At 34.6% G+C, this 12,519-nt stretch overlaps 2 protein-coding genes across 9 annotated transcripts; both read left to right on the plus strand.

The window, feature by feature from the left end:
* The first annotated feature begins 527 nt into the window (after nucleotides 1-527).
* Nucleotides 528-2,699, plus strand: LOC142528887 (uncharacterized). 3 transcript variants are annotated; one of them, XM_075634152.1, is made up of 3 exons: nucleotides 528-1,100; nucleotides 1,354-1,603; nucleotides 2,325-2,699. In XM_075634152.1, exons 1-3 carry the CDS (start codon nucleotides 753-755, stop codon nucleotides 2,435-2,437), a joined length of 711 nt encoding a protein of 236 aa, XP_075490267.1. In that variant the 5' UTR covers nucleotides 528-752; the 3' UTR covers nucleotides 2,438-2,699. The 3 variants fall into 3 exon arrangements, 2 of the variants coding, with proteins under 2 accessions (XP_075490267.1, XP_075490268.1); XM_075634153.1 differs by having other exon boundaries at nucleotides 534-1,100; nucleotides 1,945-2,699; XR_012815787.1 differs by having other exon boundaries at nucleotides 543-1,100; nucleotides 1,354-1,727.
* A 4,189-nt stretch (nucleotides 2,700-6,888) lies between these two features.
* On the plus strand, nucleotides 6,889-12,009 carry LOC142529300 (transcription initiation factor TFIID subunit 8-like). 6 transcript variants are annotated; one of them, XR_012815878.1, is made up of 4 exons: nucleotides 6,889-7,177; nucleotides 8,983-9,042; nucleotides 9,449-10,961; nucleotides 11,055-12,009. XR_012815878.1 is itself a non-coding variant. In XM_075634804.1 (3 exons), the coding sequence occupies exon 3, from the start codon at nucleotides 7,425-7,427 to the stop codon at nucleotides 8,541-8,543; it is 1,119 nt and encodes a 372-aa protein (XP_075490919.1). In that variant the 5' UTR covers nucleotides 6,898-6,988; nucleotides 7,091-7,177; nucleotides 7,250-7,424; the 3' UTR covers nucleotides 8,544-8,796. The 6 variants fall into 6 exon arrangements, 3 of the variants coding, with proteins under 3 accessions (XP_075490919.1, XP_075490918.1, XP_075490917.1); XR_012815877.1 differs by having other exon boundaries at nucleotides 8,983-10,961; XR_012815879.1 differs by lacking the exon at nucleotides 9,449-10,961 and having other exon boundaries at nucleotides 6,893-7,177.
* The last annotated feature ends 510 nt before the right edge of the window (nucleotides 12,010-12,519 follow it).

The following is a 12,519-nucleotide window of genomic DNA, read 5'->3' on the forward strand; positions in this document are numbered from 1 at the left end:
TCTCCAAATGGCTGCTGCTATCAAAGCCACAAAATTTTACCAGTTCTTGTTTTTACTTAAATAATTTGCGTTGAATTCGCTTCCTATTTTTTAACAATTTTTTCAATGTTAAATGATTTTCAAATGTAACATATTGTGACGTCACGCATGACTTCTTGTCTGAAAGAAGAAGATTCCTCGTCCTTTATTGGACTTAACCTTATTTATCTATGTTAACCTCGGTTTTCAAATGCAAGGAATACAAGATTTATAGAAAATACACTTGCACAATGAATATTTTATCGTACCGTTTTTATATAATATATGAAACAATTGTGATACCCTCATTCTTTATTAGTCGAAAATAAAAGTTTAAAATTGTTTATATTGACTTATAATAGATATATATATAGCAATTTGAGTTAAATTGTTTAGTAAAATGAGGACGGATACTTAAAAGTTAAAACTAATAACCATTAATATTTCACAGGATATTTAGTATCTGAAAATTTTCGAATTGGGCTGCCAAAAAAATTGGGCCGAAAAAATTGGATTTCATGTGTAGATCTGGCCTAAAACTAGAATCATAGAAAATTCATGGTAGTTTGGGTGAGTTGGTGTCAAGAAATAGCCCTGAATTCGAATCTGCGGCCCATTTGTGGCAGGCCTAAGAGCATAAGTGATGGAATCTCCATGTACCGTCCAAGATTCCTGGATCCACAATCCGACGGCCTACAATAACTCTTTCCCAAGATTCCTTCCACACAAATTCCATGCTCAAGTTCAGAACCTTTCGAGCTGAAATAAAGATGGCGAATTCAATCTTGAAATCCCATATTCTCTGCTCGAAGAATCTTCCAGATTTCCCATGGCTGCGCCACCGTGACAGTAATGCTAGTCTCTGCCACAGACGATTACCCCACCTTCGCGCTCTTGTACGCAGTCTTCATCTTTATCTTTTTCCTCTTTCTCTTTCGGTTCCTCGCCCTTTTCTTCTTCCTCCTGCTCCTTTTATTCCTATGTTGCGAAGTCGTTTACCTCCTCTCGTCTCTCCTATGTCCGCCTCCGTGAACTTCTCCCAGGATAAGGATGCACCCGCCGCCGACTCAAATGCTAAAACTGTGAGAAATCATCCGTTTCGCATATTTATACTGATTTTATGCTTCAATTTTGATAATTTGTTCTGCGCTAAAGGATTATGTTTTTGGTCCGAGAATCTGTTGATGATATCGATTCTTTATCAGCTTTTACGGGCCTTTGTTGTATCTGTGTCTGGTTTTAAGTTGGGATGAAGTCGGTGAAAATTTCAATAAAATTTTGAAGAATGAATGTGTTTGTGACTGCTTCTTTCTTTTTTTTGGCGGTGTATTGTAGGTAAGAGTGATGATAAAGGGGAGGGTTCAGGGTGTATTCTACAGAAATTGGACAATTGACAATGCCAATGAATTGGGGCTCAAGGGTTGGGTTCGGAACATGAGAGATGGCTCTGTGGAAGCCCTGTTTTCTGGGAACCCCGATAAAGTTGAGGAGATGGAGCAACGCTGCCGGAGGGGTCCACCAGATGCCATGGTCACCGGTCTCCAGGTCTTCCCAAGTACCGATGATCCCGGAACCTCTTTTCAGCGTAAGCCAACTGCATGATCAAATGTGTCTTTTGGCTTATGCATTGTGAGATCGATCGATCATATGCCTATTTCACTTGTGGACTAGATTGATTGATGAAAGTATAAAGCATGCTGTATGTTCAGGTAATCATAGAGGCGATCTTGTACTAAGAAATCCTGGAAATATTTCATATATCTAAAATGTTATGGATATAGCAGGGTGTCATTACCACATTCTCCTATTTGAGTTTATTTCTGCTATGACATGGAGGTGTTTGTTAGTGAGATGGTACCTTAGGACTATAGCCGTAGAGATGTATAAACATTTATTCTTACATGTGTGATTCAGTACTTTTTTCAGTTAACCTCACTTGTAAAGAATAAAGATAAGTGTCTATCATTGGATGCATATTCAAGAAATTATCCTAAAGGTAACATGAAATTAGAATTCTAGATCCTAGAATCAACAAGTAAAGTTGCAGAGGTTCCCGATGGTGTGAAAACATCTTAATCAAGAAACAACACAAATATTATCATACTGTCAGCTCAAAGGCTTCAAACAATTAATGATTTATGGATGTGATCTTGTAATAATTTAATGAAAATCAATGTGTAGTATCACAAAATGTATATGAAGTTCTGTTGAAAGATTGTCGTACAGGAGAACCAAGCATACATAGAAACAAATACTAAGAACCACATATTTTCATTTTACTTCTGAGCAGTTGTTTGCACCCACAGGTTCTCTCAAGCAGGTCGAGATTTCGGCATTGATAGATGCGTCCTCACCTACTCAAGATCAAAACTATCTTACTAACGGTAAAAGTTTCATAATATTGACCGTACTAATGTGACTTGAGGAACTTTAACCTTTTCTCTCCAGTAAAAAACGTTTCCATATTTCCCGGCTAATCGGCTCCAGAAACTGCACGGTATGTCTAAATCCACCGAAGCTCCAACATTGAAGTTTTTAATATGTTTCTTGGTTGATAACAAAGAACATAAAAATAAAAGTTGGGAGTCGAGGAAGAGAGAAAAATATTGGTTTAGTCCTCTACCGAAGTTGGGATCGGCCACGAATACTATTGTATTAGCATCCACGTTCCAGAAATCTTTGATCGCTAGACATGTGAAAAAAATTGAAAGGGTGGATCTCATTATGTTATCAGAAAATACACTCTTAGATGTTCGATATCACACCCCACGTTGCATTAAAACCCTTTGGATAGATTTTCATTTGGCGCAAGATTCTACTTATGTTGGAGACATCTCAATGTCAATAGATCAATGTGCTAGGTCGTGACGAAGCTATCTCCTTTTAAAGACTGATGATTGTGTCTCTAATTCCATATCGAGTTATCCGAGGGGTGTAGACATATAGATTATATTAGAAAGTGGACTCTTCTAATAACTTGGGAAAATCATTTTAGCAAAGCTCATTCTGTAAAGTGTCAATTGTTTGAGAAAGAGATAGATAAACCCCACTATGTTTTTAAAATCTACACAGAAAGAAACCCAAAATATTTGATGTCATACAAGGAGTATCAGGATAGTTTTGAGCTAAAACTCGCAACTTACATCCTGTATCTTTTTCAAGGGCATCGATCTCCAGGGCTATTCTATTCTTCTGCAGATCAAATTGAACAATATGATACTATTTAGCGTTGCATCTCATTCATGCATTGATTTCTAAGCCATTTGACAGAACTATCATAGAAACAAAGGTTGACTCTCTATGAATTGTTGTCTGAAAGGATTCGAAACTTGGAAAAAATAATGTAAGAAATTGAATTTAATTCGAAGAAACGATAAGTAAAAATCGACACCTGACCCTCTGAAAGGAAACCAGCAGCATCAATAACCGTTGTAAACACTTTAGGAAGCAATTCAGGCTTGTTAACCCCAACTTTTTGTCGGTCTCATGTATGACAACTTGATATAATAAATATGAAAATAAAGAATAAACTGGACACTGAAATTTACGTGAAAAACCTTAAAAATTACTAGGGTAAAAACCACTGACAAGATGAAAAGAATTTCACTATAATATTTTATGATGTAAAATCGCTCACTGTGTTTACAAAGAGAACACACACTCTCTTAATACATGAGAACAAACACTTTCCAAATATTATAAAAAAATAATAAGAAGAAAACTCAATAATATAATGAATTGCTTGAGAATGAGATGATATCTTAATGATGAGAGGAGCTCTACTCCTCGTCAGTGTGAAAACGCGTCTTTCCGTCTGTTTTCTTTGTCAAATATGCATCTTAATACTTCCTGCTGTCAGTCATTTATTTTGCCGACATTTCTCCCATTTGGAGATTTGATCCAATTGCACTTTGTTTAAGAAGTAGTAGAATAAGGAAGTATTGATATGCAGAAGATCCATATAAAGGATAATATAGCTGATGTTCTGACTAAGTTACTGAACGCTGATAAGTTTGAGTGTTGTTGATCCTCAAGTGGCCTAGCAGAAACGTAAGCAGCATGTAATGACAAGATTGAAAGGATGAGTGGAGATGCGTTTGATTCTCAATCAAATTTTCAAGTGGGAGAAATGTCGGCAAAATAAATGAATGATGACATGAAGCATTAATGATGATAGATGCATATTTGACAAAGAAAGCAGACGGGAAGATGTGTTTTCATACGCGTTTTCACACTGACGAGGATCAGAGCTCCTCTCATCATTCATATATAATCTCGTTTTCAAGTAATTCATTATATTCTCGAGTTTTCTTCTTATTATTATTATTATTTCTATAATGTTTGTAAGATGTTTGTTCTCCTGTATTAAGAGAGTGAGTGTTATCTTTGGAAACACAGTGAGTTGTTATGCACCATAAATATTATAGTGAAATTATTTTCATCTTGCATGTAATTTTTACCCTAATAATTTTTAAGGATTTTTTTACGTAAATTTCGGTGTCCAATTTATTCTTTATTTTCATATTTATTATCTCAAGTTCTCACACATGGACCAACAAGTGGTATTAAAACCTTGGTTTAAAATTTCTTCAAATTCTGAGTATGCTATGTGGTTGCAGCTCAGACCGATCTCCTACATCAGAAAAGATTTTTTTATTAAGGCGATATTATTTTGTCCAATCTATTAAATTGTTGTAAACATAATGACGGGCAGATACGAGATAACAAAGTTCAATATAAACAATTTTATGTTGTGAAAAATAAAGATACAAGCAATTTTAAGAAATGAGAATTGTTTGGCGGCTATTGGAGAAATGTCGGCAAAATAAATGAATAACAACATGAAACATTAATGATGGTAGGTGCATATTTAACAAAGAAAGCAGAGGGGAAGGCGCGTTTTCACATGACGAGGAGCCCCTCCCCTCATTCGTAATCTCATTTTCAAACAATTCATTATATTCTTGAGTTTTCTTCTTAAACCTATTATTTCTATAATATTTGTGAGATGTTTGTTCTCCTGTATTAACATAGTGTGTGTTCTCTTTGAAAATACAATGAGTGTTTGTATACCATAAAATATTATACTAGAATTCTTTTCATCTTGCCAGTGGTTTTTATTTTAATAATTTTTAGGGATTTTCCACATAAATCTCGTGTCCAATTTATTTTTTATTTTTATATTTATTATATTAAGTTTTCGCATGTGCGACCAACACATTTCCCTCATCAGCTCTACTCCTACAAAGTGTAATTCATTTTGCACAACTGTAAAACCAGCAATGATATATGCATTTGTATCAGTGCAATAAATACGAAGATCAAAAGAAATGAACACCTCAAAATTCTCACACTTGTGGAAACTGAGAGATAAGGTGCCCTCGAGAATTTAGATTCAATAAAAAAAATTACAAGTTTTGTATGAAATTCCGATCAAGAAAAAGGAACAACTTTTGTCATGAATCCATTACATATTTAATATGGTATTAGTTTGGAGTGACTTTGAATCCAGGGAAAATTGACAGAAACTTATATAAATTCACTCATAGTCATACCACATAAGTTCGTTGCTTAATAAACAGACGCAAAGATTTACCGAGAGAAAGAGCTAAAGATCCAGATAGCAAGAAATTCAAATATTTCGGAGGGATACGGATGTTGCAAGAAAGTGATGCTGCGGTGGATTTTGCCGAGACAGGGAGAGGGATTTGTCGAAATGCGAGGAATGAAGACGGATGCTGCAGAAGATGAGCCATTGGACCGCTTATAAAAACATAGAAATCTTGACTCGATTCGGTCATAATGGTTTTACGTTTATTTATTTATTTTAAAAAATGGAGGAAGGTATGATTTTTTTTATTAACGATGAAACTTATGCTAATTATAAGCATAATAATTTATTATAGGATAATCATGTGAGTATTTATCCTAAATTATTTACCAATTTGCCGCAATCACTTTTATTCTTTGTTTTCATTCGGCTAATTTTGCCTATTTTTTTTATTCAAATTCTTTCGAAAATCAATCGAATTTTTAAAGCGAAAATTCATCGGCACCCAAATTTGAAAAAAACAAAAACTTGTGTGTGATGGTCTCACGAGTCGTATTTTGTCATTTATCTTATTTGGGTTATCCATGAAAAAATATTACTTTTTATGCTAAGAGTATTGTTTTTTTATTGTGAATATCGGTAGGGTTGATCCGTCTCACAGATAAAGATTCGTGAGACCGTCTCACAAGAGACCTACTCTTTGAAAAAAGTGGATTTAGATGGAAAAATCTAATTAATTTGGAGCTTTGTAAAGGTAATTTTTTGATTTTTTACAAGAATTTAATATTTTTTGGCCAAAATATTCAATCTAATCTTTTATCTAACTTAATTTTTAATTATTCAACTGAGCCACAAAAAGAGACACATTCTAATAGCTTATTCGTCAACTAATAAGAATTGAAAAATAAATAATTCGATTCATAAAACCCATATGAATGAAATTTAATGGTTAATTTTTAAATATCACAGTTCCATCTGTATAATTTATCTCTATATTCGTTATATTTCTCTTTGAATAGTTTAGTAGGTTTTTTGTGAGACGATCTCACGAATTTTTATCTGTGAGACGGGTCAATCTACTGATATTCACAATAAAAAGTAATACTCTCAGCACAAAAGTTAATATTTTTTTATGGATGATCCAATAAGAGATCCGTCTCACAAAAATTTTTGTCGATCGAATGGATCATTCATTTAAAAAAACTAAGAAGAATCAATGGATCAAATAATTGTGACATGATAACTCTATTCATATTTATTTCATAAAATTGATTCGTGAGCCGGTTTGGTTTTACTGATGTTTTTATAAAAATAAATTACAATAATTTTAACTGAAATTGTTTGAATCCTGATTATGGCTCCGTCCATAAATACCCTCAACATGCTCTACAGATCCACGCTCTCATTTCCAGTTTCTTGGTAGGGTTCTAAGCTCTACCGTATTATCTGTAAACCCCCAATTTCATTCTCCGAATCGACAATTGTATATGAAACCCTAAAGTTGTGCTATTTTGTGTCGAGGGTTTGACGCAATTGATGCAATACGCTTTCGCCCATCACCGACTTCAAGTTTGTGGGATTCGGTAGACTCTGGGAACTGCATATCTTGTAAGTATTCCATAATACACTCAATCTTATTCGCATTAACACAATATGTGGGTAAACTGGTTGATATTTCAGCTGGGGTTGATATTTCAGCTGGACCATTTGGGTTTCGTGGCTGTTCATAGGGGGACATGGATGGAATGTATATAAATTGTGCCCTAGTTCTGCTGTGGAGGTGTTTGGGTTTATGAGGTTAGTGTTTTTGAGTTTCTGGAGTTGAATAAGACCTTAGTGGTTGGGGAATCTGAATATGAACGGTGGAGGTGAAGTAGATGGACGGAGAGATGACCAAGGTCCGATAATTCGATCTGGCACCAATGTATTTGGCCGAGCAATTTCAAGGGTATTTGTGGGGCAGATGTGTGAGAGTATTGGTTTTCAGGGAGTCAACGAGTCTGCTCTTGATTCCCTAGCTGGAATTGTGATTAGCTACATCAGTGACCTGGGAAAAACTTCAAAATTTAATGCAAATTTGGCTGGTAGGGCCGAGTGCAATGTCTTTGATGTCATTCAAGGATTAGTGGATTTGGGCTGGTCACAAGGTTTTTCTGGTGTTTCTGAGGCCCGAAATGATTGTGTAATTAGTTCTGGTCCTATCAAAGAGCTCGAGGAGTATGTGGCGTCTGCGGAGGAGATACCTTTTGCTCAGCCAGTTCCACAGTTTCCTGTGATCAGGGGACGGAAAATGATACCTAGTTTCTCGCAAATGGGCGAGACACCCAGTTCTAAGCATATCCCAGTTTGGTTGCCTGCATTTCCAGATCCTCACACATATATACAAACGCCTGTATGGAATGAGAGGGACACTGACCCTCGTACAGATATGATTGAGCTGGCAAGGCAGCGTAGAAAGGCAGAAAGGTCCTTGTTAAGCTTGCAGCAGCGTCTGGTGTGTAATGCGTCATTAGTGGCTGCAGCCTCAGCTGGAGAATTAGCTGAACCAGATGAGGTGGGGAAGTCCAAGTTTTTTGAAATTGAAAATTCTGTTCTTGTTAAGCCGTTGCAGGATGGTGGGAGAAACTTGTTACCGGTTGATGTGCATGCTAAGCTTCCCAGTGAGTCACACACAGAAAAGCGTGCCTCTTTATTGGAGACATTTGCTCCTGCTATCGAGGCAATGAAGGACGGGCTTGATTCTGGAAGTGATGGGGACAAGCTTCTTCCGGAAAAGAGGAAACCTATATTTCTGGAGTTGAAGGGTGGTAAAAAAGTCTTTGGAGAATCACTTGATTTGAGGATTCAGAACAAGGCCGCTGCTAGAACTTCATCCTGGTTCGAACGTGAGGACGAAAAAGATGATAAGAAGAGGAGGGTCGAGTTTGTACTCCGGAAGTCTATGGAAAACCAGCTAGAACTCCCTCAGTTGTAAATTTGTAATTCCTCGAGTGACTTAGTCAAAGAGAATTTGCATACGCTAGCTCAAGATTATAGCAGTTGATTAGGTTAGTCTAACTAGAAATTGTAGTTAGTTGTGCTGGTGAATGTGATTAGAATCCACACAGGTATCGGACCTAATCTAAGACATTTTTCGAGAAAATTTAGTGTGTGTTTTTAGTTTCTTTTGTAAGTCTACATTATGATTTTTCCGATGAATGAAAATGTATCTTTACTTGTTTATCTTACAGATATCTGTGTACCCATTTTAGTTGGTGCAGTTTACTCAGCATGTAGGTGGTGTAAACTTCAATTTGTACATTGTATTACTGCATTTATTACAGTGCTATACTTTTCAAGTATGATATCTATCATCGATGTTATTTGCACTTAACTATGCTAAAATGGGAATTAAGACTTCTTTAAATTGACAGGTCTTCTCATCCTCTATACCCTGATTTGAAGGTTGTAGAAGAGGAGCGATAGCTTTAGCTGTAAGTTGTTAGCATGCTTTAAGCAATATGTGCCTTGTTTAAGAAACTTCATCCAAGCTCATTGACGTTTTACCAAGACTATGATATTGAGTTAATGCTGAACTTCTTATATTTATCATCAGTTTGAGCTAGTAATTCTCAATATATAATGGGAAGAAGAGGTATTTGTGTCTCTCTTCTCTTCTCAACTTTTGTAATTTAGTTTTTTCTCTTCTTTACAATTGTTGGTTGGAATGTATGATAAAGCACAAATTATATAATGATTTTATGTTTATCTAGAAAAATAAGGAAGAATCTTTATTTCTCTAGAACTCAAATTCTACCAATTTCGAAGGGAAAAGGACTTTTTTTTTCAGTTATAAATAGGACTTATTCATTCAAGGACTTCTGTCAATTATTTTTGTAGGCGGTTTGAGAGAGGAGGAAGATGACTTCAAGTGGGAATTGCGCCATTCAAGTCGAAATTTTCTTAATTTCATTTTTGTAATTCATTATCATGATCTGAAACATTGTTTTTATGCTTTGTTATGCATTTTTGAAATGATTTCTTTTAGATCAAGACCACGATATGATGGAGAGAACCCTTTGTTTTGATATTTAGTAATTATTCAATAAATTATATATTGATGATGATTTCATATTGTTTGTGAATAATATAGTCAAATATTCATATGCTTGTTTGATTATTCTTGAATTGGAGGAGGATTGATTAAATATAGTTTAAAAGATATCAATCAACATATGATTAAATCAACTACAAATAATATCGGATAGATTTTTAATGTATTTTTATTTAATCAAGTTCAATTAGGAATAATTGGATTGTCATCTAAAAATGTATTCATTCATTCTAGAAATAGATTAATCAATAATTCAGGAAATTCCACCATAATCGAGTGAAAGTTTGATACTTAACTGAATTTAAATAGGTGTCAATAGATATTATAATTTTTATCGTTGTTTGTGTTGGTTCTTTTATTTGAATTCAGAATCTTCTTTTATCATAGGCTATTGTTAATTTTAATCGGAAAATTTTCTTAGTTTTAATTTTTTTTGGATTTATAAGTTCTCTGTCACTTAATTAATTTACTGTAGATTTAAACTTTAATAATTAAATATTAACCTTATGGGAATTCGACTATATTACAACTTGATCTAAGTGTGCTTGCATGTTGCAAGTCCCTACCGAAACAAGTTAAGGATCAAGTGATAATGGGCCATACAAATACAACGATTACAGCCTGAGTTAAAACATGAGCAAGTGAATCCCATATCCATGAGAGTACGAGTCTCTGGAATCTAGTGGGAAGAATTGATAGATTTTGTGAATATTTATCTTGTTAATTTGTTACAACCGAAACAAAACTTTGTCTATTTGTCAAGTTTCCATTAGCTGTAGTGATTTCTAAATAGTGTGATTAGCCTCTGTAATCATCGATTCAATTACAAGAAATGGAATGCATTTGGTTTTCTTCTTTTCTAACTAAAAAGATGGTCAATAAACCAATAACCTTCCTTTTTACTGTCTTTCTTTGATTTTTTGCATGTTTTTCTTACAGATGTGTTACCAGTCTTACAATTTTCCTTCTCACCTTCATTTAGTTGCTGCAAGTTTGATTTCTCCCCGTCCATTTGGGAATGATACATGCATTATCTTGTTTCCTGTGCAAGCACTAAAATTTATCTCAATTGGCTGTTTTATATGCATTGACTGCTGGTGCACACAATAATGACCGTGTGGCTGTATCAAAGGGGAAAAGGTTTTGATCTGATTTGGAAAGACTAACGCATGGTTCATTTCTAATTTGTTTTCTGGCTATCATGATGGGATGAAAAACCAATGATCATTTATCGCAATGTGGACTGGTCTTGAACTTTCATGTGTGATGCAAAAGCAGAAATGTGGAGAGAAATGCAAGGTGTTGATTTATTTCGTTCAAGTAAACAATATAGATTCGATATCTTGTCCGAGCTCTGTGCTGTTATTTTTAACAGCTTTTTGACATTTACAGAGATGTCCATTTTCTCGGTTAAAGTCACCTCAAACATGCAATTTGTGTTTTGGAGCGCAGTTGCTTCACAAAGTATGGCAAACACACCCTGTTGTTCGAATCTAAATTCTTTCTCTTCTGCTTCGAGCACCCCTATGAAAGGGGGATATGAAAGGCAAGCTAATTCTACCATGAACTTCTTTGGCTCTGCATTACCAATCGTAATGACCGGAAAATACCCATCTTCGGCGATTCTCTTTTATGACCAGTCATCCAGGTGCTGTTGCATCGTTTGGTTACCCAATTTACAAGGTAAACGGAGAACTTGTTCACTAGTTTTTTGGATGGCTTGATTATTACGAAGGAGCTAGTTGTTCTGCATTTTGAACCCATCCCCGTTTCTTGGTTTTTTTTTCGATTCTTTCTTGATTCAACAGGAAATCTTTATCTGCTATATGTAGATTGATGTGAATCGAATGTGAGTCTATTAATGGAACATGGGGAATCTTCACATTTTGCCTGCCTTGTAGTAAAAAAAAAACTTTACATTTTAACTCTATGATAAGATCTTCACATTTTTATAAAGTCTGGGGATATGCATGAATCATTGCTATTATGCATCATTTTCAAGCAAAAGTGGTGCCTGCCTTTTTGTCCCTTTTTGGGATGTTGCTGCAAATCTGATAACGTGTTCTGTAGGGTAGATGTACACACAAGCTTTACTTCGATCCCTCACTTCAAAGCTCGAGTTCCACTGGACATTAAAATGCAACTTTGCTATATACATTTGTGCCGCTGCGTCTGAGTTGCTCGAGTATGAATTTTGAGCTCCTATCGAGCTCAGAAAACAAACCTGTATGAAAAGTAGATTATTTAGTCAAGAATTTATGTATGAGAGTGATGATATAAATGTAATGTAAGGAAAAAAATTTAAGACGAGATACGTTGGGACAGGAAATATATATTCAAATATAAGCCAATCAATTACCGAAGCGAACAAATTCTGTTACATGTCGGTCGTGTGGCATTGGGCTGACTTGGCTCACTAAAACGTTAAAAGTTTAAAACCCACCACTTTTAAACATTTTCTTTCATCATAAACCCAAAAAACATAATTTTTTATGGGCTCAGTATATAATAACACATTCATTTTCTATATTTTAATTTAAAAACTTTATTTATAATTTTCATTTATATATTTAACTAAATATATATATTTATAATAGCCATCTTAATTTGTATATTTATTTTATTAATCATATATATTGATTATTCTGATAATTAATAACAAATTATAAAACAAAATATTTTGTCGAAATTTTATTGAGAACTTTAAAAATTCAAAATCAAGGAATACCACCAAAAAAAATTACAAACAATTCAAAAAATAAAACACAAAGGTAATTGATTATTGAATAGGTCTTTTGTGAGACGGTCTCACGAATCTTTATCTGTGAGACGGATCAATCATATCGATATTCACAAT

The sequence above is a fragment of the Primulina tabacum genome, chromosome 16 (assembly GCF_025594145.1).
Source record: "Primulina tabacum isolate GXHZ01 chromosome 16, ASM2559414v2, whole genome shotgun sequence".
NCBI classification, from domain to species: Eukaryota; Viridiplantae; Streptophyta; class Magnoliopsida; order Lamiales; family Gesneriaceae; genus Primulina; species Primulina tabacum.

Excerpts from the sequence above, each read along its gene's own strand:
- LOC142529300 (XM_075634804.1), top strand. The coding sequence starts at position 7,425 with ATGAACGGTGGAGGTGAAGTAGATGGACGGAGAGATGACCAAGGTCCG.
- LOC142528887 (XM_075634152.1), top strand. The coding sequence starts at position 753 with ATGCTCAAGTTCAGAACCTTTCGAGCTGAAATAAAGATGGCGAATTCA. Across the intron at positions 1,101-1,353 it reads CCGACTCAAATGCTAAAACT|GTAAGAGTGATGATAAAGGG; the intron begins GTGAGAAATCAT and ends GGTGTATTGTAG. Across the intron at positions 1,604-2,324 it reads TCCCGGAACCTCTTTTCAGC|GTTCTCTCAAGCAGGTCGAG; the intron begins GTAAGCCAACTG and ends TTGCACCCACAG.